Raw genomic sequence first — 22,307 nt, 5'->3', positions numbered from 1 at the left:
TGATTTTTTTTTAGTGATACCAAATGCTGTAAACGTCTCCTCGAGCGGGGCAGTACAAAACTCCCACCAGGCAGGTGCTGCGTCCCGGGAACACGAAAAAGTCATTTCACAGAGGTGATGTCCACGGCAGATGGGAGGAGGAAAACCCCTCCCCCCTGGAGCTCAAGAGTCGCTCTCAAATCCTAGGGATGATTTTTTCCTTTTTTTGGGGTGCCCCCAGCAGGGCCCTGGTGCTGTGTTCACGAAGGCACTTTGAGTTTTGCTCTCCCCAGCAGGAACTGAAGGATGCGGTCCGCCAACAAGGCGAGGAAGAAGTCGGCCAGCAGCACCTCCGTGATGATGATCTTGAACTGGGAAACAAACACAGTGGTGAGCACCGATCCTCCCCTACCCCAAAGCAGCAGCAAAAACCCTCTGAGAGGTGCTGAGCAGGGAACCTCTGAAGCTTGTGCTGCTCTGCATGCTCTGCTTAAAGCTATTTTCTGTGAGAGCTTTAAGTGAGGGCAGGAAGAGTCACAGAGAAGTGCCGTGCTCTCACCTCAGTAGGGATTTCCACCAACCCAAACTGTTCATTGAACTCGGGCGACGAGCCCGTGAGCAGCCCCACGATGGCCAGCCCTGACAGGACGATGCTCCACAGCAGTGGTTTGTTCTCCTGCAGGCTCTCCATGAAGGGATGGCCCTAAAACACAGCGGGGAGGAACCGTCAGCGCGTGCTGCTGTGCTCACGTGCTGCTATGATGCTCAGCTTAGGGGACGAGGAGCAGTTTGGGGCACATGGGTCGATCCAAGCCGGGGCTGAAAGCAGGAGCTGCTTTCTGCCCAGCACTGATTGTGATTAAAGAGCAGTGCTTTGTTTTAGTGAGTCTGAGTGGTAAAACTGCTCCTCTGAGATGTGACCGAAGCGTGGCTTGCCTTGTAGTTGATAGCAAACGTGGCCATCTGCATCGCCATCGACATGATGTACACAGTGCTGTTCACGAGGCTGGGCTCAAACTCCTTGTACAGATCCACAAACTCTTCCCGTCTAAAAGAGGGCAGAGCTGCAGAGATCAACGGGATCACCGAGAGCAAAGCTCCCCCCCCAAGCCCACCCACCCCAAACCCAATTTGGTGGTGTTACGCACAAATTCGGCCAGGCATCGGCGCTCTGCTTTCACAGCACCCTGCTGCGTGTGCAGCTGATGGCAAAGGCACAACTGGAGGGGTTGGGAGGAACTGCTGGAGGTCGTCTGCCCAACCCCTCTGGCTCGAGTAGGAAACTCTTGGCCACAGATCAGAAATCAAGTGGGAAAAATGATATTTTTTGTATATGAAAGGCTTTCCAGCAGTCTCCCCCCCCAAATAATTGGTGGTGGTTTCTTATTTTTCATAGAAAGAGCAGCGTGTGATGTCTTTCTCCACTCTCCTCCTTCCAGAACAGCGGAGATGTGGCACTCGGGGACACGGACTGATGGCTGATGACCTTCAGGGAGGCCTTTTCTAATTAGTTATTTTCTTCTAACCTTAATGACTGCAGGATGAGCTGCTCCTGTGCTGGAGGAAGGGACACTTACTTGGAACCACTGCGCACCTGGGCACCGTGGTACAGGTAAACGAGGCTGAGGAAATGCACCAGGAACTGCAGCAGCACCGTCAGCACCGTGTAGAGGTTGAAGATGTTTGGCAGCGGGCGCTCCTTGGACAGAGTCTTCAAAGGCTGGCAGCAATAAAAAGCAAGTGGGGTTAAACCACAGCGATTCAGACCTCTCTGTGTGGTTTCCCACCACTCTGGGCTCGTCGTTTTAATACAGCTCCATTTTGGAGAGGGGCTGTAGGAGAAACACGGACCAGGAGCCGCCCCAGCTCGTACCTTCGACCTGGAGATGAAAAGGAAGCAGCCAGCCAGCAGCAGCCCCTGCAGCGTGGCCTGGAAATCGCTGAACTTCACCCCTTCCAAGTAGAGGACGCTCTGGCTGTAGGCCAGGATCAGGGCGTTGAGGGCGAGGATCTTGAACATCTGCAGCGTCGTCACGAGCGTGCAGCGACCTTGCTTGATCACGTGGCAGACTGAGGAGGAAGAGGTGAAGGCAATTCACCTGTGTGACCACAAAGGGCCGAGTCTGACTCCACCTCTCCTACAGGCCTCATTCATTCACCCGTGTGACCACAAAGGGCTGAGTCTGACTCCACCTCTCCTACAGACCCCATTTTAAGGGCTGACCCCCACTGGGGAAGGGTCTCTTTCTGCAGATTGCTCCTTTGGAGTTTCCCACCGTGACACGGGTGAGCATTTATCTTAATTTTAATCGTCTCTTCCCATTATGATAACCTTTTCTTACGATACCATCTGTAAAGTAGCTCGACTACAATACTATTCGACCCCCCACCACCGCACAGACAACAGGCAAAGCTGTTGCTTTGGGAATGTTTCTCACTCCCCCCCACCTCAGCTTATTCCTTGATCCCATCAATGAATGGGGACACGCAGAGATCCACACCCACGTGCTCAGCTCCCCCCCACACTTACTGCACTGGATGGAGGAGAGCTTGGAGGTGAAGGGGGCTGCGATGCTGGCGTCGCCCAGCTTCACCACCGGCACGCGGTCCTCCTCCAAATCCTTCAGGACCTGACTGATCCTCTCCTGCAAGACACAAGAGAAAGACACGTGGCACACCTCGCCTTCAGCCCTCCCCTCTTCCAAGGCAAAGAGAAGTCCCTGTGCTCTCAGCACAGCTCCAGGAGCTCTCCAGGAAAGCAAGAAGCTGCTTCTCCCCATCCCCACTCCGGATGAACCAGCAGGACACGGGAGGAGGAGCAAAGAGCAATGACAGTGAGTGAGGTTTCCTACCCTCTGCATGGCCAACTGCTCCTCTCGCTGGGACATGACTCTGTGCTTGGCACCACGCGACGTGGGCTTCACCGTCCCGCTCCCCAGCGGCGCTGCCGTGGGTCTGCCGTCAGCGGGGCCGTCCCGAGATCTCTTCTTCCTCTCAGGGAGTCTCTCGGGAGCATTGGCCAGCAGAGCCACTCCTGAAATAAGCAAAACACGAGGAATCCTGACGGCCATCTACAGACACAGCCAGTTACGGGCGTCTTCTGCTGGATGAAGTAAAAAAAAAAAGCTTTGAAAAGAGGAAAACCAGGAAGAATCTCTCCCACAAAGATGCTCCAGAGGGTACTGCACCAGCACAGAGATCCTTTATCTCCCTTTCTGCCCCCAAACAACGTTGGTCAGATCAATCCCAGCCCCGAAAGGAGGGAAACTAATGTATAGATTTTGTGTTCAGGACTGTGACCAAGCCATCCTGCAGGTACACTCACCCACATCCGCGTGTTTCAGAGCTCCGACGTCGTTGGTCCCATCCCCACACATGAGCGTGACGTAGCCCAAGCTCTTCAAAGTCGTGATCACGAACTCCTGCCCAAAAAAAATTGTGTGGTGAGAACCAGCACCCGAGCTGGGCGACGTGCTTTGGCTGGGAATTTATTCTCTTCCCAGCCAGGTCCCGAAAGGTTCACCCTCACTCCTCGTTTCAGGAACACAGAGCTAAACGAGCCAGTGTGTTTAGGACGACAACAGGGCACATCCTGAGCTCTTTTACTGCCAGCTGGCTTGGGTAGCACGAGAGGTTTTACTCGTGGGCTGATAACAGCTTAAGCATTAAGCACGAGCGACGCTGCTGCCAGGCACCAGGTGAACCCCGCTGTGCAACCAACACAATTTGGGTTTCACCAACAGCTGGAGCCTCTCACCTTCTGCTTTGGCACCACCCTGGCAAACACCTGGATGTGCGGTATGAGCTGCAGCAGCTGCTGTTTGTTGAGAGCCTGCAGGTGAGAGAGACCTTCCCCCGTCACACACAGGTCGTAGCGCTGCGTCAGCTCCCGCAGGGAGGTGGGCAAGGTGGGGAACACCACGGTGCCGTCGATGGACCGCCACTGCCAGGTGGAATCTGCAAAGAGAAGCTCTCATCGTACCCAGATGCGGAGAGGGGCAGAGGACAGAGGGTTATCTGGGCCTCTGGGAAGCAAATCAGCCCTTCTCGTTATCTGTGGCTGCAGTGGTGCGGGAGGGATTTGGCTTGGAAGCTGATGCTAGGTGGAAACAGTCACCTCTGCTGGCAGGGGGCTGCAGAATGAGAGTGTGTTCCCTCTGGAGGAAGTGCAGCTCCCTGGCCACGTGGCAGGCGGTCAGAGGGTTGTCTCCTGTTATCATCACTACCTGAAGGGGGAAAAAGCACAAGAGGCCAACGTCAGTTCTGGGGGTGCTGAGAAATGCTCTGCCCAGCAGGGGATGCAGCAGCACCTTGAAGAAAAATGCTTTTATCTCCACGCCGCAGCAAATCCCATCGCAAAAATAACACCGCATCCACGCTGCCTTCGTCACAGGGAAACCTTTTTTTGCCTCGCTCCGAAGGCACTGAAACCCCACGCCCTGAGCACTTGGGCTGCTGGTGATGCTTACGTGGTGCGACGCGTTCTGGATCTCCCTGATGACGGATCTGGAGTCCGTTTTGAGAGGGCAGGAGACCACAATGAAGCCAGCAAAGCGAAGGTCGCACTCCAGAGCTTCGCGTTTCATCTCTCGCACCTGCCACAGCAAATGGGGGGAAAGCTGGAGCGTGGCTCGTGTCGTCTCTTCCAGTGGGTGCTGCTTTGCCATCAAAGCCTCTTTCAGAAAGACATCGGCGCTCTGAGAAGTGCAGAGCAACCACGGCTCGTCCTCAGCTGCTCTACGGGGAAGGTTTCTTGGAGGTAAAGCTCCAGAGATGGCCCTGAAAAGCGTGCTGCACGCTCATCCCCAATCTAAGAGGAGGTTTGCAGGTGAGAAGTTGAGCGCTGGGCTTCCTACAGGGCTGAAAAAGAAAGCGTACCTGCTGGTGAGTGAGGTGCCCCAGCTCCTTGTAGCCCAGGGCCAGCACTCGTGCCCCCTCGTGTGAGATTTCGGTGTGCACATCGTGGTAGTTGCTTGGGCACTGGGAAAACTGGAGAAGGTGTGGGGGGAAAAGTCACATTAATACCGTCCCAAACACACAGAACGTTCCAGTATTTCGCATTAAGTACAGGGAGAGAGGAGGAGGCACCGTGATGGGGTCCCAGTCCAACAGGAGAAAAAGAGGGGGATCTCCCACAGCTTTCTGCTGTCAGCAGAAGGCACAGGATGAGCAGAGAGGGCAGAACCCCCACATCACGCTGGGACTGGGCTGAACTCCCCCAGTGGGGTTTGGGTTCAAGGTGTGCTCTTCACAAGACAAAACTTCCACGTGCTGGGACAAAATCCTCTCATCCCAAACCCAGGTTCCAGGACAAAATCCCTCTCGTCCCAAACCTGGATTTCAGGACAAAATCCTCTCGTCCCGAATCCAAATTCCAGGACAAAATCCCTCTGTCCCAAACCCAGGTTCTGGGGCAAAATCCTCTCATCCCAAACCCAGGTTCCAGGACAAAATCCCTCTGTCCCAAACCCAGGTTCTGGGGCAAAATCCTCTCATCCCAAACCCAGGTTCCAGGGCAAAATCCCTCTGTCCCAAACCCAGGTTTCAGGACAAAATCCTCTCATCCCAAACCCAGGTTTCAGGACAAAATCCTCTCATCCCAAACCCAGGTCCCAGGGCAAAATCCCTCTGTCCCAAACCCGGATTTCAGGACAAAATCCACTCGTCCCAAACCCAGGTTCCGGGGCAAAATCCTCTCATCCCAAACCCAGGTCCCAGGACAAAATCCCTCTGTCCCAAACCCAGGTTCCGGGGCAAAATCCTCTCATCCCAAACCCAGGTCCCAGGACAAAATCCCTCTGTCCCAAACCCAGGTTCCAGGGCAAAATCCTCTCATCCCAAACTCAGGTTCCAGGGCGAAATCCTCTCATCCCAAACCCAAGTTCAAGGACAAAATCCTCTCATCCCGAATCCAAATTCCAGGACAAAATCCCTCTGTCCCAAACCCAGGTCCCAGGACAAAATCCTCTCATCCCAAACCCAGGTTCCAGGACAAAATCCCTCTGTCCCAAACCCAGGTCCCAGGACAAAATCTTCTCATCCCAAACCCAGGTCCCAGGACAAAATCCTCTCATCCCAAACCCAAGTTCAAGGACAAAATCCTCTCGTCCCGAATCCAAATTCCAGGACAAAATCCCTCTGTCCCAAACCCAGGTTCCGGGGCAAACTCCTCTCATCCCAAACCCAGGTTCTGGGGCAAACTCCTCTCATCCCAAATCCAAATTCCAGGACAAAAGTTCCTATGCCTTGAACCCATCTTCCAGCTCAAAGCCCCCGCATCGTTTCCAGAGCGGGTGGGCTCGAAGCGAGGCGTGAGGGCACGAGCCCACGTGCCAGAGAAGGCCCTCGTTGTTGCGGAGAGCTGCGCTCACCATTTTGTGCAGCGTCTCCGGGGCCCCTTTCACAGCTGCAATGTAACAGAGATCAGCAGCACCGATCTTCTCGTACGACGCCAACACAGACATCCTTTTCAGGGCACTGGCAAAATGAAAGCGCTGGTGAATTTTCAGTCCCTGAGTTTTAATACTTCTGGGGAAAACTTTCTCATCTGGAAACAAAGAGATCAGGAAATCCTGAAAGGTTTCTCGGTAGCAGAAGCAACACCCCCTCCCCCCTTCAGGTCCCGGTTACGTTTCCACTGCTGCAATCTGTATCCCACCCCCACTGCGTGGAGATCAGATCTAAAGGCACCGAGCGGAGCGTGCCACGGCAGATGGGAATACCCACAGCCCCGAGAACACATCTTTCCTATTCCCTGTCTCCTAAATCTGCAGCACGAGGATTTCTGCTGCCCCAGGGTGAGGCAGCGGCTGCAGATCAGGTATTTCTGCACTCAGACACAAAAAAAAAACCCAAAACCCCACGGTTACCACCATCCATCCACCCTGGATAAACACATCAAGGTTTTACCTTTGGTCAGGGTCCAGTCCACCGCCGTCAGCATCGCTTTCTCCAACGGATCCCCCACCAAAGTCCCATCATCCAACTGCACGAGCGAGTGGCACGTCGCGACGGCGCGGTGGGTTTCTATAGGAATGTCAGAGACGGGCGTCACTTCCTTCCCATCCCTGTGGCACAAAAGAAGACCACCCGTGTTAACAGCCCCGGTGTGTGGCTGACGGAGCGAAGAATGGATTGGAGCGGAGAGATTTTACTGATGGTGGAGCTGAAAGGATTGTTGTGATGGAAAGAGGCGATGAGAACGGAGGAAAATGGTTCACCCGCGCGCTAGGCTCGCAGTTGGAAACTCCAAAGGAGGGATCTTCAGAAAGAAATCCTTCCCCAGTGGGGGTCAGCCCTTAAATGGGGCTCTGGGAGAGGTGGAGTCAGACCCCGCCCCTTCCGGTCACACAGGTGCGCTGCCTTCACCTGTGCTCCCACGGCGGACTCAGCTCTCACCTCAGTGGTTCAGGCCGTGATTTAACAGTTCCCATGCACCCGTTCCCACGCGCTCAAATGGATCTGGGGATTTCTCCCAGCCCATTCTGTCCCCCTTTAAAATCGATATTCTACGATGGTAGATGGTGGAGCTGCTCACGGCGAGGTGACAGCCAGGGGAAGCCCGGCTCAGTCGGCCAAAGCCCATCACTTGTCTCATTCACAGCAGATTCGAGAGGAGCACTCCAAAAAAGGAGCCCGAATCAACACATTTAAATAACCACAAAGCACGAAGGCAGAGAGACCTCCCCGCTCCGAGCACGGCGGAAACAAACAAGGAAGCCCAGAGCATTAAATTCAGGAAAATTAATGATCAGATTCATTTTTTTCACCCACCTGAGCCCAGCCACTCCTCGCACCACCAGGTGGTCGCTGGTCAGCGTGCCAGTTTTGTCAAAGCAGCAAACCTCCACTTTGCCAGCAAAGGGGATGCGGAAGGGCTCGGTGCAGTACACGTCTTGGAGGGAGAAGAGGGGAATTCTGTTACAGATTGGCTGCTCCAAAGCAGGGAGAGGTTTTTCAACGCAAGGCAAAAGGTGTCAACACAGCACCCGGAGTTAACGAGCTCCCTGCTCTGAATTTCTGGCGTGTTTGAAGACCAATCTGGCAGCAAAGCCATCCCACGCTGAAGCTGATGAATTCCCTCTTCTGTACGTGGGAAGCTGAGCACGCAGGGGTTTGTGTCGGTGTTTTGGTTTCGGCTCTTTTGGACCCCCTTGAAAGCACACCCCCCACCTCAGCTCTCCCCTTTGGGGTTTAAGCAAGCGCCCATCCCACCCCACCGGCTCCAGAAATCGCATCAGATCCCACAGCAGTGCAGAAACAGAAGAGCTGACAGCAGTGTCACACCCACCTCCCCCCGCCTGTGCCCCCTGAGTCCCACTCGTGGAGTTGGAGGGCTTGGGAAGGACCCTCTGGGGGCAGCAGCAGTCTGGATTTCACCTCTCCCTTCCGTTTGGTACTTACAGAGTTTGGCCAAAGCGATGAGGGAGGTGTTGACAGCCAAGGAGAGCTCGATGGGAAGTTCAGGTGGAACAACGGACGTCAGGATTAACGTGCACTCGAGGAAGAGCTTGTAGCGATTCCTGCTGGGATCTTTGGTGCCTGTGGGGCGACAGAAGGTCTGTACCTCCTCCCCACAGAACTAAGAGCAACACCCCAGACAAGCACGCCTACCCGGGAGCTGTGGGAGGGCAAGAAAAGCAGCCAGAATGCAGTGAGGGCCCTACACGGAAACACTGGGGCAGCCCGACCCAGCTACACCCTCAGAAATTACACAGCAGCTCTGGGCCAGGTCCCGTGCAGGTCCTGGAAGAGGTAAGGAGGAAGCTCACCTTCGATCCAGACGTACGATGCAGCAGCGATGGCGAAGACCAGGAGGAAGAGGATGAAAATGAAGGTCTCCAAGTTATTGGCTGTCACTCTCTTCACCCCGAAGAGGATCGTACGTAGCAGTTTCCCCTGAGAAGAACACCAGACCCATTCCTCAGTCCCTCTTCACCATTTCTCCACCGAACAGGAGGACCTTAAACTCAGATACGACGCCTGAACCCTAAAACCTGGCTCCCAGGCCCTGTCCCCCACTGCTCTATCGCTCCCCCAAACAAACACCACCGGGGAAGGAAGTGAGCAGATGTGTGCACATCTCACCTGAGACGTGTTGAAGCCGGTCCTCAGAGCGTACGCCACGCACCCGTTGTCGACAGCTGGGAACAGGAGTGGGAAATAAAGGTGAGGAGCTTACCACACGTCTTTTAGGGGCTCATCTCTTCTTATGGCAGAGAGATTACAGTAGGGGCTCTGCCCTCCTCTCACCCACAACGGGATCGTGGTGCAGGAGGATGAGGACAGCAACTCGATAACCGCCCCCAAAAGCTGCACCTTGCCCCGTGAGATTAACCCACGAGTGTTTCACGTGCTCCCTCAGTGGGAATCGCTGTGGGTACGTACGTTTCAGTCCCGTGCTGGCTTTCTGGGGTGGGATGTGCTGCACCACCTTCGTTCCCCCGAATATGATGTGCAGCCGGGCATCCGTCTGCATGTCCAACACGTGCTCCGGGCTGAGGTCCTCCACGGGCTCCTGCAGGACAATGCTCAGCTCTCAGGTTCGCTGCTCTCAAGAAGTAAACGTGGGGTGCTCCTCTCTTTCCTCATCCCACCTGAGGTCCTCTCAGCTTCACTCTGGCTCCAAGCAGCCCGAGGTGAACCCAGGCGTTAACAAGCTCTGGGGTTTGGAGCCAGACATCCCGCCGTGGGGGATGCGTTTTGCCCTTGGCACACTTAAATTCAGCGAGGTCGGCTCTGAGATCGCTTTATCACCTCTACGTCCCCCTTTGGTGTGCTAGAAAGGGTTCTGAAGTGCAGGCTGGGCATTCACACAAAGACACCGACGTGCACGACCGCAGTGCCCTCTCCACCTTTCTACTTCCCAACAGGGAACGATGTCACACAGACCTTCATCTGTGGCACAGACTCTCCCGTCAGCATCGCTTCGTCCACGATGCACCTTCCGCGTAAGAGCAGCACGTCGCACGGCACGAGGTTTTCATGAGGGGATCGACCTGCAGTGGCAGACAGTAAAACCCTGAGGGGCAGAAGGGCCCCCTGCCTGGCTGTGTCTCGAAGGGAACGGCTCTCCCTCGGTTTAGCTGATAACAGGAGGTTCCCACAGCTCTGAATCGCTCGTGGGATGACAACTCGACCCCTTCAACTCCACGGCTCAGCAGCGCTGAGAACCCTCAAGGTTATTCGGCCTCTGGTGAGGCCGGAAAAGTTCCCAAATTGAATCATTTTGTTCCCACTGATGCTTAATAGATGGGGAATGCACTCTGGGGAAGGAGAACCTTCAGAAGGGAAGCACAGCTGAGACAGAGCCCTGCTCTTCCTTTCTCTTTCTCCTTTCCCTTCTCCTTTTCCTTACCTTTCCTCTTTTCCCTTTTCCTTTCCTTTCTTTCCCCTCTTCCTTTTCCTTCCCTTTTCCTTTCTCCTTTCCCTTTTCCTTTCCTCTTTTCCCTTTTCCTTTCCTTTCTCCTTTCCCTTCTTTTCCCTTTTCCTTTCCTTTCTTCCCCTTTTCCTTTCTTTTCCCCTTTCCTTTCCCTTCCCCTTTTCCTTTCCTTTCTTTCCCTTTTCCTTTCCTTTCTTTTCCTTTCCTTTCCTCTTTTCCCTTTCCCTTTCCCTTCTCCGTTCCCTTTTCCCTCTTCCTTTCCTTTCTCCTTTCCTTTCCCTTTCCTTTCTCCTTTCCCTTTTCCTTTCCTTTCCTCTTTTCCCTTTTCCTTTCCTTTCTTTCCCTTTTCCTTTCCTCTTTCCCTTTTCCTTTCCTTTCTCCTTTCCTCTCCCCTTTCCCTTTTCCTTTCCTTTCCCTTTTCCTTTCCTTTCCCTCCCTTTCTCCTTTCCTTTCCTTCCCTTTCTCCTTTCCCTTTCCCTTCTTTTCCCTTTTCCTTTCTCCTTTCCTTCCCTTTCTCCTTTCCTTTCCTTTCTCCTTCCTCTTCTTTTCCGTTCTCCTTTCCCTTTCCTTTCCCTTTCTCCTTTCCCTTTCCTTCCCTTTCTCCTTTCCCTTCCCCTTACTTTCTCCTTCCCTTCCCTTTCCCCTCCTTCCTTCCCAGGGAAGCATCATCACCAGGAAGGAAACCCTTCATCTTCCCAACCCTAATCAGAGGAAAAACCCAAATTCTCCAGAGATGGACCCTCCTCCAAGACCACGAGAAGAGACCAAATCCTAAAACCCCCTCAAGCTGCGACACCGACGACCCACAGCCCCCAAACAGGGGTTGGGTTTGGATATTTTGGTGTTTTTGCTCTCGAGTGATTTCGCCCACGTCGGGAGGAGCGCGGTTTCAAACGAACTTCCGATCGCACGAAGCGTTACCGATGGAGACGATGTCCCCTGGGATGATCTCATCACTGGAAATGGGTCTCCACTTCCGACTTCGGTAAACCTGGAAGGAAACAGTTAAAAAAAAATAAAATAGGAAGATTAAAAAGGCATTCTGACAAATCCCATCCAAAACGGGCAAAGATGAGGAAAAAGGAACGGCACTTTCACGCCAGCACTGCCCAGGAGCAGCTCCTCAAGTCCCCGTGCCCACCATTACTCCCCCTCCGATCGGGGTTACCTGGATCATGTAGGGTTTGTTGCCCATTTTTCGGATCTCTGACATGTTCCTCATTTGCTGCTGGACCAGGGAAGCTTCGAACGCGACCAACATGGAGAGGGTGAAGACGCTGTAGTACCAGTACTCATCCAGGCACCACAGACCCACGCAGAACACCTGCAGGGAGAGCACAGCCCACGGGTTGCTCTCATCTCGCTCAGGAAGGAGAAGCTTTCCACTTCCAGAGCTCCTTCTCAGCTGAGTGTACATTGAGGCCAAAAGAAACCGCAGCGGATCGCGGGAACTCGTCGGGGAGAGAAGGGGATTGCTCCCACAGCAGTGAAATAAATCACTGTCACCGTGTGAGAACGGCTTCGGATTTAAGAGGAGTAACTCTGACCCCCAAAAGCTGGAAGGAAATCTGGGTTGGATGGGTCCTTGAAGACCACAGAGCCATGGAATGGGTTGGAAGGGTCCTTAAAGATCATAGAAACATGGAATGGGTTGGAAGGGTCCTTAAAGATCATAGAAACATGAACTGGGTTGGGTTGGAAGGGTCCTTAAAAATCATAGAGCCATGGACTGGGTTGGAAGGGTCCTTAAAGAACATAGAGCGGTGGAATGGGTTGGAAGGGTCCTTAAAGATCATAGAAACTTGAACTGGGTTAGGTTAGAAGGGTCCTTAAAGATCATAGAGCCATGGACTGGGTTGGAAGGGTGCCTAGAGATCATGGAATCATGGACTGGGTTGGGTTGGAAGGGTCCTTAAAGATTACAGAGCCATGGACTGGGTTGGAAGGGTCCTTAAAGAACATAGAGCGGTGGAATGGGTTGGAAGGGTCCTTAAAGATCATAGAAACTTGAACTGGGTTAGGTTAGAAGGGTCCTTAAAGATCATAGAGCCATGGACTGGGTTGGAAGGGTCCCTAGAGATCATGGAATCACGGACTGGGTTGGGTTGGAAGGGTCCTTAAAGATTACAAAGCCATGGACTGGGTTGGAAGGGTCCTTAAAGAACATAGAGCGGTGGAATGGGTTGGAAGGGTCCTTAAAGATCGTAGAAACTTGAACTGGGTTGGGTTGGAGGGGTCCTTAAAGATCACAGAGCCATGGACTGGGTTGGAAGGGTCCCTAGAGATCATGGAATCATGGACTGGGTTGGGTTGGAAGGGTCCTTAAAGATCATGGAACCATGGGACGCGTTGGAAGGGTCCTTGAAGATCACAGAGCCCCAGAATGAGTCAGTAAGGCCCTTAAAGGTAGAAGAAAGTATCTGCAGCTCCTCCTGTCCGTCTGCTTTACCTGGAAGACGAAGAACGGCGCCGTAGCTCTCTCTTTAAATAGTTCCAAGAACTCGGGCACCACCATCTCAGCCCTGGGGGAAACAGAGAACGGGAGACAGAAAATGAATGCTAATTCAATCCTCATGAACCCACCACTTCTGTACCCTCAACCCGGAGCCACGCGCAGCCTCCAACGTCACAACACCCCGAGGAAACCCGCCTCTTTTCAACCTCTTTTTTTTTCCCCATTATTTCCTACTTCTATCACTTTCCATTTCTGGACCGCTTTTCATTTCTGGACCGCTTTTCATTTCTGGATCGCTTTCCATTTCTGGACCGCTTTCCATTTCTGGATCGCTTTCCATTTCTAGATCGCGTTCCATTTCTGGACCGCGTTCCATTTCTGGACCGCTTTCCATTTCTGGACCGCTTTCCATTTCTGGACCACTTTCCATTTCTAGATCACTTTCCATTTCTAGATCGCTTTCCATTTCTAGATCGCTTTCCATTTCTAGATCGCTTTCCATTTCTGGACCGCTTTCCATTTCTGGACCACTTTCCATTTCTAGATCACTTTCCATTTCTAGATCGCTTTCCATTTCTAGATCGCTTTCCATTTCTGGACCGCTTTCCATTTCTGAACCACTTTCCATTTCTAGATCACTTTCCATTTCTGGACCACTTTCCATTTCTAGATCACTTTCCATTTCTGAACCACTTTCCATTTCTAGATCGCGTTCCATTTCTGGACCGCTTTCCATTTCTGGACCGCGTTCCATTTCTGGACCGCGTTCCATTTCTAGATCACTTTCCATTTCTAGATCACTTTCCATTTCTAGATCACTTTCCATTTCTGGACCACTTTCCATTTCTGAACCACTTTCCATTTCTGAACCACTTTCCATTTCTAGATCGCGTTCCATTTCTGGACCGCTTTCCATTTCTGGACCGCGTTCCATTTCTGGACCGCGTTCCATTTCTAGATCACTTTCCATTTCTAGATCACTTTCCATTTCTAGATCACTTTCCATTTCTGGACCACTTTCCATTTCTGAACCACTTTCCATTTCTGAACCACTTTCCATTTCTAGATCACTTTCCATTTCTAGATCACTTTCCATTTCTGGACCGCGTTCCATTTCTGGACCGCGTTCCATTTCTGGACCGCTTTCCATTTCTGGACCGCTTTCCATTTCTGGACCGCTTTCCATTTCTGAACCACTTTCCATTTCTAGATCACTTTCCATTTCTAGATCACTTTCCATTTCTAGATCACTTTCCATTTCTGAACCACTTTCCATTTCTGGACCGCTTTCCATTTCTCTGCCCTCAAGATACATCTCACCGCTGCCGAGCAAGGGCAGGGCGGAAACGTTAGGAAGTGCAGCTTTGGGATTGCATCCTCCCCCTCTCCCTCTGATAAAAAGAGAGGGATCTGCTCTTGGAAAACGTACTTATTTGTGCCGTATTTCTTCTCAGCTGCTCGGATATCTTTGTCCTCCTGATAGCCCCGGGCGTTTTGGTAATAACACAGTGGGTGCTCCACGGGGAAAGCGACGGGGAGGAACTGCTTCTTGCCATTTATCTCATAGGAGTATTTGATTTTCTGAAACTCGAAGGAGAGCGCCTCCTGCCCGTCCTCATCCTGCAGAAAGAGAGCGAGGAGAACCACTGAAGGCACCCCACAAAGAAGAGAAACCCCAACGCACCACGTCCCTTTGTTGCTGTGGGATTTCCTGACCTCTCCGACTCACCCGGTCTCTGTGGAGTGGCACCAGCTCTACAGATCCGTTATTTGGGGTGGGCACAACTTTAGCCAGCGTGGCTTTCTTGGGGCTGGGCTCCTGCAACACAACACAGACGTGTCACAGACGACGGAGCACGGGTTTCGGGGGAGAGAATGATTGCTGGATCACACAAAGTACACTCAGAGCGGAGGAAACTTTGGCCTTCGGTGCTTTGTTTTGCTGTGAGGATCGTGGGGAACCATCCTCAGAATGGAAGGTGCCAGAAAAGGAGCTGCAGTCAATGTATGGTCTGCAGCCGGGTCGGGTGGGGCAGGTGAGATCACAGGACCACGGAAGGATTGGGTTGGAAGGGCCCTTAAAGATCAATGAGCCATGGAACGGGTTGGAAGGGTCCTTAAAGATCATAGGACCAAGGAAGGGTTGGGTTGGAAGAGTCCTTAAAGATCACAGAGCCATGGAACGGGTTGGAAGGGTCCTTAAAGATCATAGGACCAAGGAAGGATTGGGTTAGAAGGGTCCTTAAAGATCATGGGACCACGGAAGGATTGGATTGGAAGGGTCCTTAAAAGATCAGAGCCATGGAATGGGTTGGAAGGGTCCTTAAAGATCATAGAAACATGGAAGGATTGGGTTGGAAGGGTCCTTAAAGATCACAGAGCCATGGAACGGGTTGGAAGAGTCCTTAAAGATCATAGGACCAAGGAAGGATTGGGTTGGAAGGGTCCTTAAAGATCATGGGACCACGGAAGGGTTGGGTTGGAAGGGTCCTTAAAGATCACAGAGCCATGGAACGGGTTGGAAAGGTCCCTAAAGATCATAGGACCATGGAAGGATTGGGTTGGAAGGGTCCTTAAAGATCATGGGACCACGGAAGGGTTGGGTTGGAAGGGTCCTTAAAGATCAATGAGCCATGGAACGGGTTGGAAGGGTCCTTAAAGATCATAGGACCAAGGAAGGATTGGGTTGGAAGGTTCCCTAAAGATCACAGAGCCATGGAATGGGTTGGAAGGGTCCTTAAAGATCACAGAGCCATGGAACGGGTTGGAAAGGTCCCTAAAGATCATAGGACCATGGAAGGATTGGGTTCGAAGGGTCCTTAAAGATCATGGGACCACGGAAGGGTTGGGTTGGAAGGGTCCTTAAAGATCACAGAGCCATGGAACGGGTTGGAAAGGTCCCTAAAGATCATAGGACCAAGGAAGGATTGGGTTGGAAGGGTCCTTAAAGATCATGGGACCACGGAAGGGTTGGGTTGGAAGGGTCCTTAAAGATCACAGAGCCATGGAACGGGTTGGAAAGGTCCCTAAAGTTCATAGGACCATGGAAGGATTGGGTTGGAAGGGTCCTTAAAGATCATGGGACCACGGAAGGGTTGGGTTGGAAGGGTCCTTAAAGATCACAGAGCCATGGAACGGGTTGGAAAGGTCCCTAAAGATCATAGGACCATGGAAGGATTGGGTTGGAAGGGTCCTTAAAGATCATGGGACCACGGAAGGGTTGGGTTGGAAGGGTCCTTAAAGATCAATGAGCCATGGAACGGGTTGGAAGGGTCCTTAAAGATCATAGGACCACAGAAGGATTGGATTGGAAGGGTCCTTAAAAGATCAGAGCCATGGAATGGGTTGGAAGGGTCCTTAAAGATCACAGAGACATGGAATGGGTTGGAAAGGTCCACAGAGATCATAGAAACATGAACTAGGATGGGTTGGAAGGGTCCTTAAAGATTACAGAGCCATGGAATGGATTGGGTTGGAAGGGTCCTTAAAGATCATAGGAGCACGGAAGGATTGGATTGGAAGGGTCCTTAAAAGATCAGAGCCATGGAATGGGTTGGAAGGGTCCTTAAAGATCATAGAAACATGAACTAGGATGGGTTGGAAGGGTCCTTAAAGATCACAGAGGCATGGAATGGGTTGGAAGGGTCCTTAAAGATCATAGGACCATGGAAGGATTGGGTTGGAAGGGTCCTTAAAGATTACAGAGCCACGGAATGGATTGGAAGGATGCTTAAAGATTACAGAGCCATGGAATGGGTTGGGTTGGAAGGGTCCTTAAAGATCACAAAGCCAGGGAATGGGTTGGATTGGAAGGGTCCTTAAAGATCACACAGCCATGGGATGGGTTGACTTAGAAGGGTCCTTAAAGATCACAGAACCACAGAACAGGTTGGCTTGGCTTGGCAAGGTCCTTTAAGGCCACCAAACCACAGAATCACAGCACAGTTGAGCTGCAAGGACCCAAATCCCCCTCACCAGCCCCACTTAAGATCATAGGACTGAGGAAGAATTGGCTTGGAAGGGTCCTTAAAGATCACAGAGCCATGGAATGGGTTGGAAGGGCCCTTGAAGATCACAGAACCACAGAATGGCTTGGCTTGGAAGGGTCCTTAAAGATCACAGAGCCATGGAATGGGTTGGAAGGGCCCTTGAAGATCACAGAGCCACAGAATGGCTTGGCTTGGAAGGGTCCTTAAAGATCACACAGCCATGGAATGGGTTGGAAAGGTCCTTAAAGATCACAGAAGCACAGAACAGATCGGCTTGGCTTGGCAAGGTCCTTTAAGGCCACCAAACCACAGAATCACAGCACAGTTGAGCTGCAAGGACCCAAATCCCCCCCCCCAGCTCACGCTGCCCCACCCCCACCCTCGGCCACCTCCACCAACGGGACACCCCCACCCCCGGGCAGCCCCACCGGCCCCTCCCCCACCCCCACGACCGTTCCCCTCCTCCCTCCCCTTACTCACCCGAACGCACGTGAGCGCGCAATGCGCGTGCACCGACCACAGCCCCGACAGCACCGTCAGCAGATGAACGACACCGATAGCGGCCAACGCCAACAGCGCGGCCTCGGCGGGAGCCAGGCCCGGGCCCCGCGCCTCCTCCTCCTCCTCCTCCTCCCCCCACGCGGCCCACACCCGCGGCCCCCACAGCCACAGCCACGCCGGGTACAGCCCCGCCACGAAGGGCAGCACGGTGCCGTGCAGGAGCCGCGGCCGCCGGCGGTACAGCGTCACCGACGAGACCAGCTCGTCCGCGGGGCGCGGAGCCATCTTCCCCCGCTCCGCCCGGACACCGAGCGCTTCCGCTTCCGGCGGGGCGACCGGAGAGCGAGCGCGCGTGCGCAGAACGAAAGGCGGCTGCGCCGTGACGGCGCGGAGTACGCATGCGCGCGTGGGGAGCCTGCGTGTTTTTGCGTAGAGCCTACGAGTTTTGCGCACGCTCACGTGGGGGAACCTGCGTGTTTTGCGTAGAGCCTACGAGTTTTGCGCACGCTCACGTGGGGAACCTGCGTGTTTTGCGTAGAGCCTACGAGTTTTGCGCATGCTCACGTGGGGAATCCGCGTGTTTTGCGCACGCTCATGAGGAGAGCCTGCGTGTTTTGCGCACGCTCACGAGGAGAGCCTACGAGTTTTGCGCAGAGCCTGCGGGTTTTGCGCATGCTCACGAGGAGAACCTGCGTGTTTTGCGCATGCTCACGAGGAGAACCTGCGTGTTTTGCGCGTGCGTAGTGCTGCGGTGCCGGAGTCTGCGCATGCGTAGAGCGGCGGCGGAGCGATGTGAGTGGAGGGGATGGAGGGGGGGACCGGGCCGGGTCGGGCCGCGCTCACTCGGTGTCGTCTCTCAGGGAGGCGGCCCTGGAGATCACGGCCCGGTACTGCCGTAACGAAATGGAGCAGTACGGGCGCTGCGTGGCCGCCAGCCCCGCCTCGTGGCAGACGGACTGCCACAGCCTCCGCCTCAGCATGTCCCGCTGCGCCGCCGCGCAGTGAGTGTCGGCCCCGGGGGTGGGGGAGGGGCGGAAAGCGGTGCCTATGGGGCTCCGAGGTGGGGCGGGGGGGGTATGGGGTTAGGAAGGGGAAAAGGGGGGTCTAAAGGGGGCGGGTGGGGCTCTGGGAGGGGGGAATGGGGGTCTGAGGGGGGGAGTGGGGGTCTAAGGGGAGGAAATGTGGGTCTGAGAGGGGGGGAATGGGGGTCTGAGGGGGGGAGTGGGGGTCTAAGGGGAGGAAATGTGGGTCTGAGAGGGGGGAATGGGGGTCTGAGGGGGGGGAGTGGGGGTCTAAGGGGGAGGAAATGTGGGTCTGAGAGGGGAGAATGGGGATCTAAGAGGGGGGGAATGGGGTCTAGGGGTGGGAAATGGGGTCTGAGAGGGGAAAATGGGGTCTAAGGGGGGGGAAATGGGGATCTGAGAGAGGAATTGGGGTCTAAGGGGAGGAAATGTGGGTCTAGGAGGGGGGTAATGGGGTCTAGGAGGGGGGTAATGGGGTCTAGGAGGGGGGGTAATGGGGTCTAGGAGGGGGGGTAATGGGGTCTGAGAGGGGGGAATGGGGCTCTGAGAGAGGGAAATGGGGTCTGAGGAGGGGAATGGGGGTCTAACAGGGGGAAGTGGGGCTCTAAGAGGGGGGAATGGGCTCTAAGAGGGGGGAATGGGGGTCTAAGGGGAGGAAATGTGGGTCTGAGAGGGGGGAATGGGGCTCTGAGAGGGGGAAATGGGGTCTGAGAGTGGGGAATGGGGGGTCTGAGGGGGGGGGAAATGGGGTCTAAGGGGAGGAAATGTGGGTCTGAGAGGGGGGAATGAGGTCTAGGGGTGGGGAAATGGGGTCTGAGAGGGGGAAATGGGGATCTGAGAGAGGGAATGGGGGTCTAAGGGGAGGAAATGTGGGTCTGAGGGGGGTAATGGGGATCTAAGGGGAAATGGGGTCTAGGAGGGGGGTAATGGGGTCTGAGGGGGGGGAATGGGGGTCTAACAGGGGGAAGTGGGGCTCTAACGGGGGAAATGGGCTCTAAGAGGGGGGAATGGGGGTCTGAGAGGGGGGAATGGGGGTCTGAGAGGGGGGAATGGGGGTCTGAGAGGGGGGAATGGGGTCTAGGGGTGGGAAATGGGGTCTGAGAGGGGAAAATGGGGTCTAAGGGGGGGAAATGGGGTCTGAGAGGGGTAATGGGGATCTAAATGGGGGGTAATGGGGATCTAAGGGGGAAATGGGGTCTAGGAGGGGGGTAATGGGGTCTGAGAGAGGGAAATGGGGTCTGAGGGGGGAATGGGGGTCTAACAGGGGGAAGTGGGGCTCTGAGAGGGGGAATGGGGCTCTGAGAGGGGGGGATGGGGCTCTGAGAGGGGGGGATGGGGCTCTGAGAGGGGAATGTGGGTTTAAGGGGAGGAAATGTGGGTCTGAGAGGGGGAAATGGGGGTCTGAGAGGGGGGAATGGGGGTCTGAGAGGGGGGAAATGGGGATCTAAGAGGGGGAAATGGGGTCTAAGAGAGGGAAGTGGGGGTCTAAGTGGGGTTCTAAGAGGGGGTGATGGGGTCTGAGGGGGAAATAGGCTCTAAGAGGGGGGAGTGGGGCTCTAAGAGGGGGAAATTGGGGTCTGAGAGGTGGAAATACGGATCTAAGAGGGGGCAATGAGGCTCTGGGAGAGAGAAGCGGGCTCTAAGAGGGGGAAATGGGGTTTTCTGGTCTCTGAGGGGGGAATGTGAGGCTTTGGGGTCTCTGGGGGGAGAACAGGGCCTGTGGGGCTCTGAGGTGGGGGGAAAGGGGGCTCTGAGGGGAGGGAACTAGAGCTGGTTGGGCTCTGTGGGGTCAAGAATGGGGTCTGTGGGGCTCCGAAGGGGGGAGAATGGGGCCTGTGGGGCTCTGAAGGGGGGAAATGGGGCTCCGAAGGGGGGGAGAATGGGGCCTGTGGGGCTCTGAAGGGGGGAAATGGGGCTCCGAAGGGGGGGAGAATGGGGCCTGTGGGGTTTGTGGGACTCTGAGAAGGGGAAACGGGGCTCTGAGGAGGGGAAATGGGGTCTTTGAGGCGCTGTGGGGTTGAGAATGGGGCCTGTGCCCCACAGCCCCATCGTGCAGCGCATCCGGGAACGCTGCGCTGAACCCTTCGGGTGCCTGAAGGAGAACCAGGAGTCGGTGCTGAACTGCAGCGAGCACGTCAGCGCCTTCCTGCGCTGCGCTGAGGGCGTCAGGATCCCGGTGTGAGGTGAGCTCAGGGAAATCCCAGTCCTAATCCCAGTCCTAATCCCAGTCCTAATCCCAGTCCTAATCCCAGTCCTAATCCCAGTCCTAATCCCAGTCCTAATCCCAGTCCTAATCCAAGACTAATCCCAAGACTAATCCTAATCCTGCACTGAGGGCATCAGGATCCCAGCGTGAGGTGAGCTCAGGGAAACCTCAGTCCTAATCCCAATCCTAATCCCAATCCTAAACCTGTGCTGAGGGCGTCAGGATCCCGGCGTGAGGTGAGCTCAGGGAAACCCCAGTCCTAATCCCAATCCTAATCCCAGTCCTAATCCCAATCCTAATCCCAGTCCTAATCCCAGTCCTAATCCCAATCCTGCGCTGCGCTGAGGGCGTCAGGATCCCGGCGTGAGGTGAGCTCAGGGAAACCCCAGTCCTAATCCCAGTCCTAATCCCAAGACTAATCCCAATCCTGCGCTGCGCTGAGGGCGTCAGGATCCTGGCATGAGGTGAGCTCAGGGAAACCCCAATCCTAATCCCAATCCCAATCCTGCACTGCGCTGAGGGCGTCAGGATCCCGGCGTGAGGTGAGCTCAGGGAAACCCCAGTCATAATCCCAGTCCTAATCCCAATCCTAATCCCAGTCCTGTGCTGAGGGCGTCAGGATCCCGGCGTGAGGTGAGCTCAGGGAAACCCCAGTCATAATCCCAGTCCTAATCCCAATCCTAATCCCAGTCCTGTGCTGAGGGCGTCAGGATCCCGGCGTGAGGTGAGCTCAGGGAAATCCCAGTCCTAATCCCAGTCCTAATCCCAATCCTAATCCCAATCCTGCGCTGCGCTGAGGGCGTCAGGATCCCGGCGTGAGGTGAGCTCAGGGAAACCCCAGTCCTAATCCCAATCCTAATCCCAGTCCTAATCCCAGTCCTAATCCCAATCCGCTGCGCTGAGGGCGTCAGGATCCCGGCGTGAGGTGAGCTCAGGGAAATCCCAATCCTAATCCCAGTCCTAATCCTAATCCTGCACTGAGGGTGTCAGGATCCCGTGTGAGGTGAGCTCAGGGAAACCCCAGTCCTAATCCCAATCCTAATCCCAATCCTGCGCTGCGCTGAGGGCATCAGGATCCCAGCGTGAGGTGAGCTCAGGGAAACCCAATCCTAATCCCAATCCCAATCCTAATCCTGTGTTGTGCTGAGAGCGTGCAGCTCCCGGTGTGAGGTGAGCTCAGAAAAACCCTAATCCTAATCCTAACCCTAACTCTGATCCTAATCCGAGCCCTAATCCTAATCCTAACCCTAACCTGAGCTCTAACCCTAATTTTAATCCTAACCCTAAACCTAATCCTAATCCTAGCCCTAACTCTGATCCTAGTCCTAATCCTAACCCTAACTCTGATCCTAATCCGAACCTTAATCCTAATCCTAACCCTAATTGGAGCCAACCCTAATCTAATCCTAATCCTAACCTGAGCCCTAATCCTAACCCTAACTCTAACTCTGTTCCTAATCCTAGCCTGAGCCCTAACCCTAATCTTAATCCTAATCCTAACCCTAACTCTGATCCTAATCCTAGCCCTAATCCTAATCCTAGCCCTAACCTGAGCCTTCACCCTAATTGGAGCCAACCCTAATCTAATCCTAATCCTAACCTGAGCCCTAATCCTAATCCTAACCCTAACTCTGATCCTAATCCTAGCCCTAATCCTAATCCTAATCTTAATCCTAAACCTAATCCTAATCCTAACCCTAACTCTGATCCCTAACTCTGATCCTAATCCTAACCCTAATCCTAATCCTAGCCCTAACCTGAGCCCTAACCTTAA

At 54.1% G+C, this 22,307-nt stretch overlaps 2 protein-coding genes across 2 annotated transcripts; one reads left to right on the top strand and one right to left on the bottom strand.

The window, feature by feature from the left end:
- Positions 1–4: 4 nt before the first annotated feature.
- Positions 5–17,590, bottom strand: ATP13A1 (ATPase 13A1). The gene is made up of 26 exons (XM_065729118.1): positions 17,285–17,590; positions 14,545–14,634; positions 14,245–14,435; positions 12,810–12,882; positions 11,529–11,684; positions 11,282–11,351; positions 9,871–9,977; positions 9,367–9,496; positions 9,067–9,122; positions 8,751–8,877; positions 8,383–8,520; positions 7,753–7,873; positions 6,889–7,046; positions 6,351–6,526; positions 4,858–4,968; positions 4,449–4,574; positions 4,097–4,205; positions 3,737–3,936; positions 3,305–3,401; positions 2,832–3,013; positions 2,510–2,624; positions 1,853–2,049; positions 1,557–1,699; positions 916–1,027; positions 539–682; positions 5–350 (listed from the first exon to the last, which is right to left on the bottom strand). The coding sequence occupies exons 1-26, from the start codon at positions 17,588–17,590 to the stop codon at positions 240–242; spliced, it is 3,546 nt and encodes a 1,181-aa protein (XP_065585190.1). The 3' UTR covers positions 5–239.
- Positions 17,591–18,087: 497 nt separating this feature from the next.
- CHCHD5 (coiled-coil-helix-coiled-coil-helix domain containing 5) lies at positions 18,088–20,509 on the top strand. The gene is made up of 3 exons (XM_065729110.1): positions 18,088–18,097; positions 18,166–18,306; positions 20,371–20,509. Coding segments are annotated over exons 1-3 (282 nt in total). The 5' UTR covers positions 18,088–18,095.
- Positions 20,510–22,307: the final 1,798 nt, after the last annotated feature.

Source organism: Cyrtonyx montezumae, unplaced genomic scaffold (genome assembly GCF_038088225.1).
Source record: "Cyrtonyx montezumae isolate F1298 unplaced genomic scaffold, pur_monq_1.0 scaffold_100, whole genome shotgun sequence".
Classification (NCBI taxonomy): domain Eukaryota; kingdom Metazoa; phylum Chordata; class Aves; order Galliformes; family Odontophoridae; genus Cyrtonyx; species Cyrtonyx montezumae.
The sequence above is the reverse complement of the archived record's forward strand: the minus strand, read 5'-3'. Positions and strand labels throughout refer to the sequence as shown.

Excerpts from the sequence above, each read along its gene's own strand:
- CHCHD5 (XM_065729110.1), top strand. Across the intron at positions 18,307-20,370 it reads TCCCGCTGCGCCGCCGCGCA|CCCCATCGTGCAGCGCATCC; the intron begins GTGAGTGTCGGC and ends TGTGCCCCACAG.
- ATP13A1 (XM_065729118.1), bottom strand. The coding sequence starts at position 17,590 with ATGGCTCCGCGCCCCGCGGACGAGCTGGTCTCGTCGGTGACGCTGTAC. Across the intron at positions 9,978-11,281 it reads AGGGGACATCGTCTCCATCG|GTCGATCCCCTCATGAAAAC; the intron begins GTAACGCTTCGT and ends CTGCCACTGCAG. Across the intron at positions 683-915 it reads CGTTTGCTATCAACTACAAG|GGCCATCCCTTCATGGAGAG; the intron begins GCAAGCCACGCT and ends GCTGTGTTTTAG.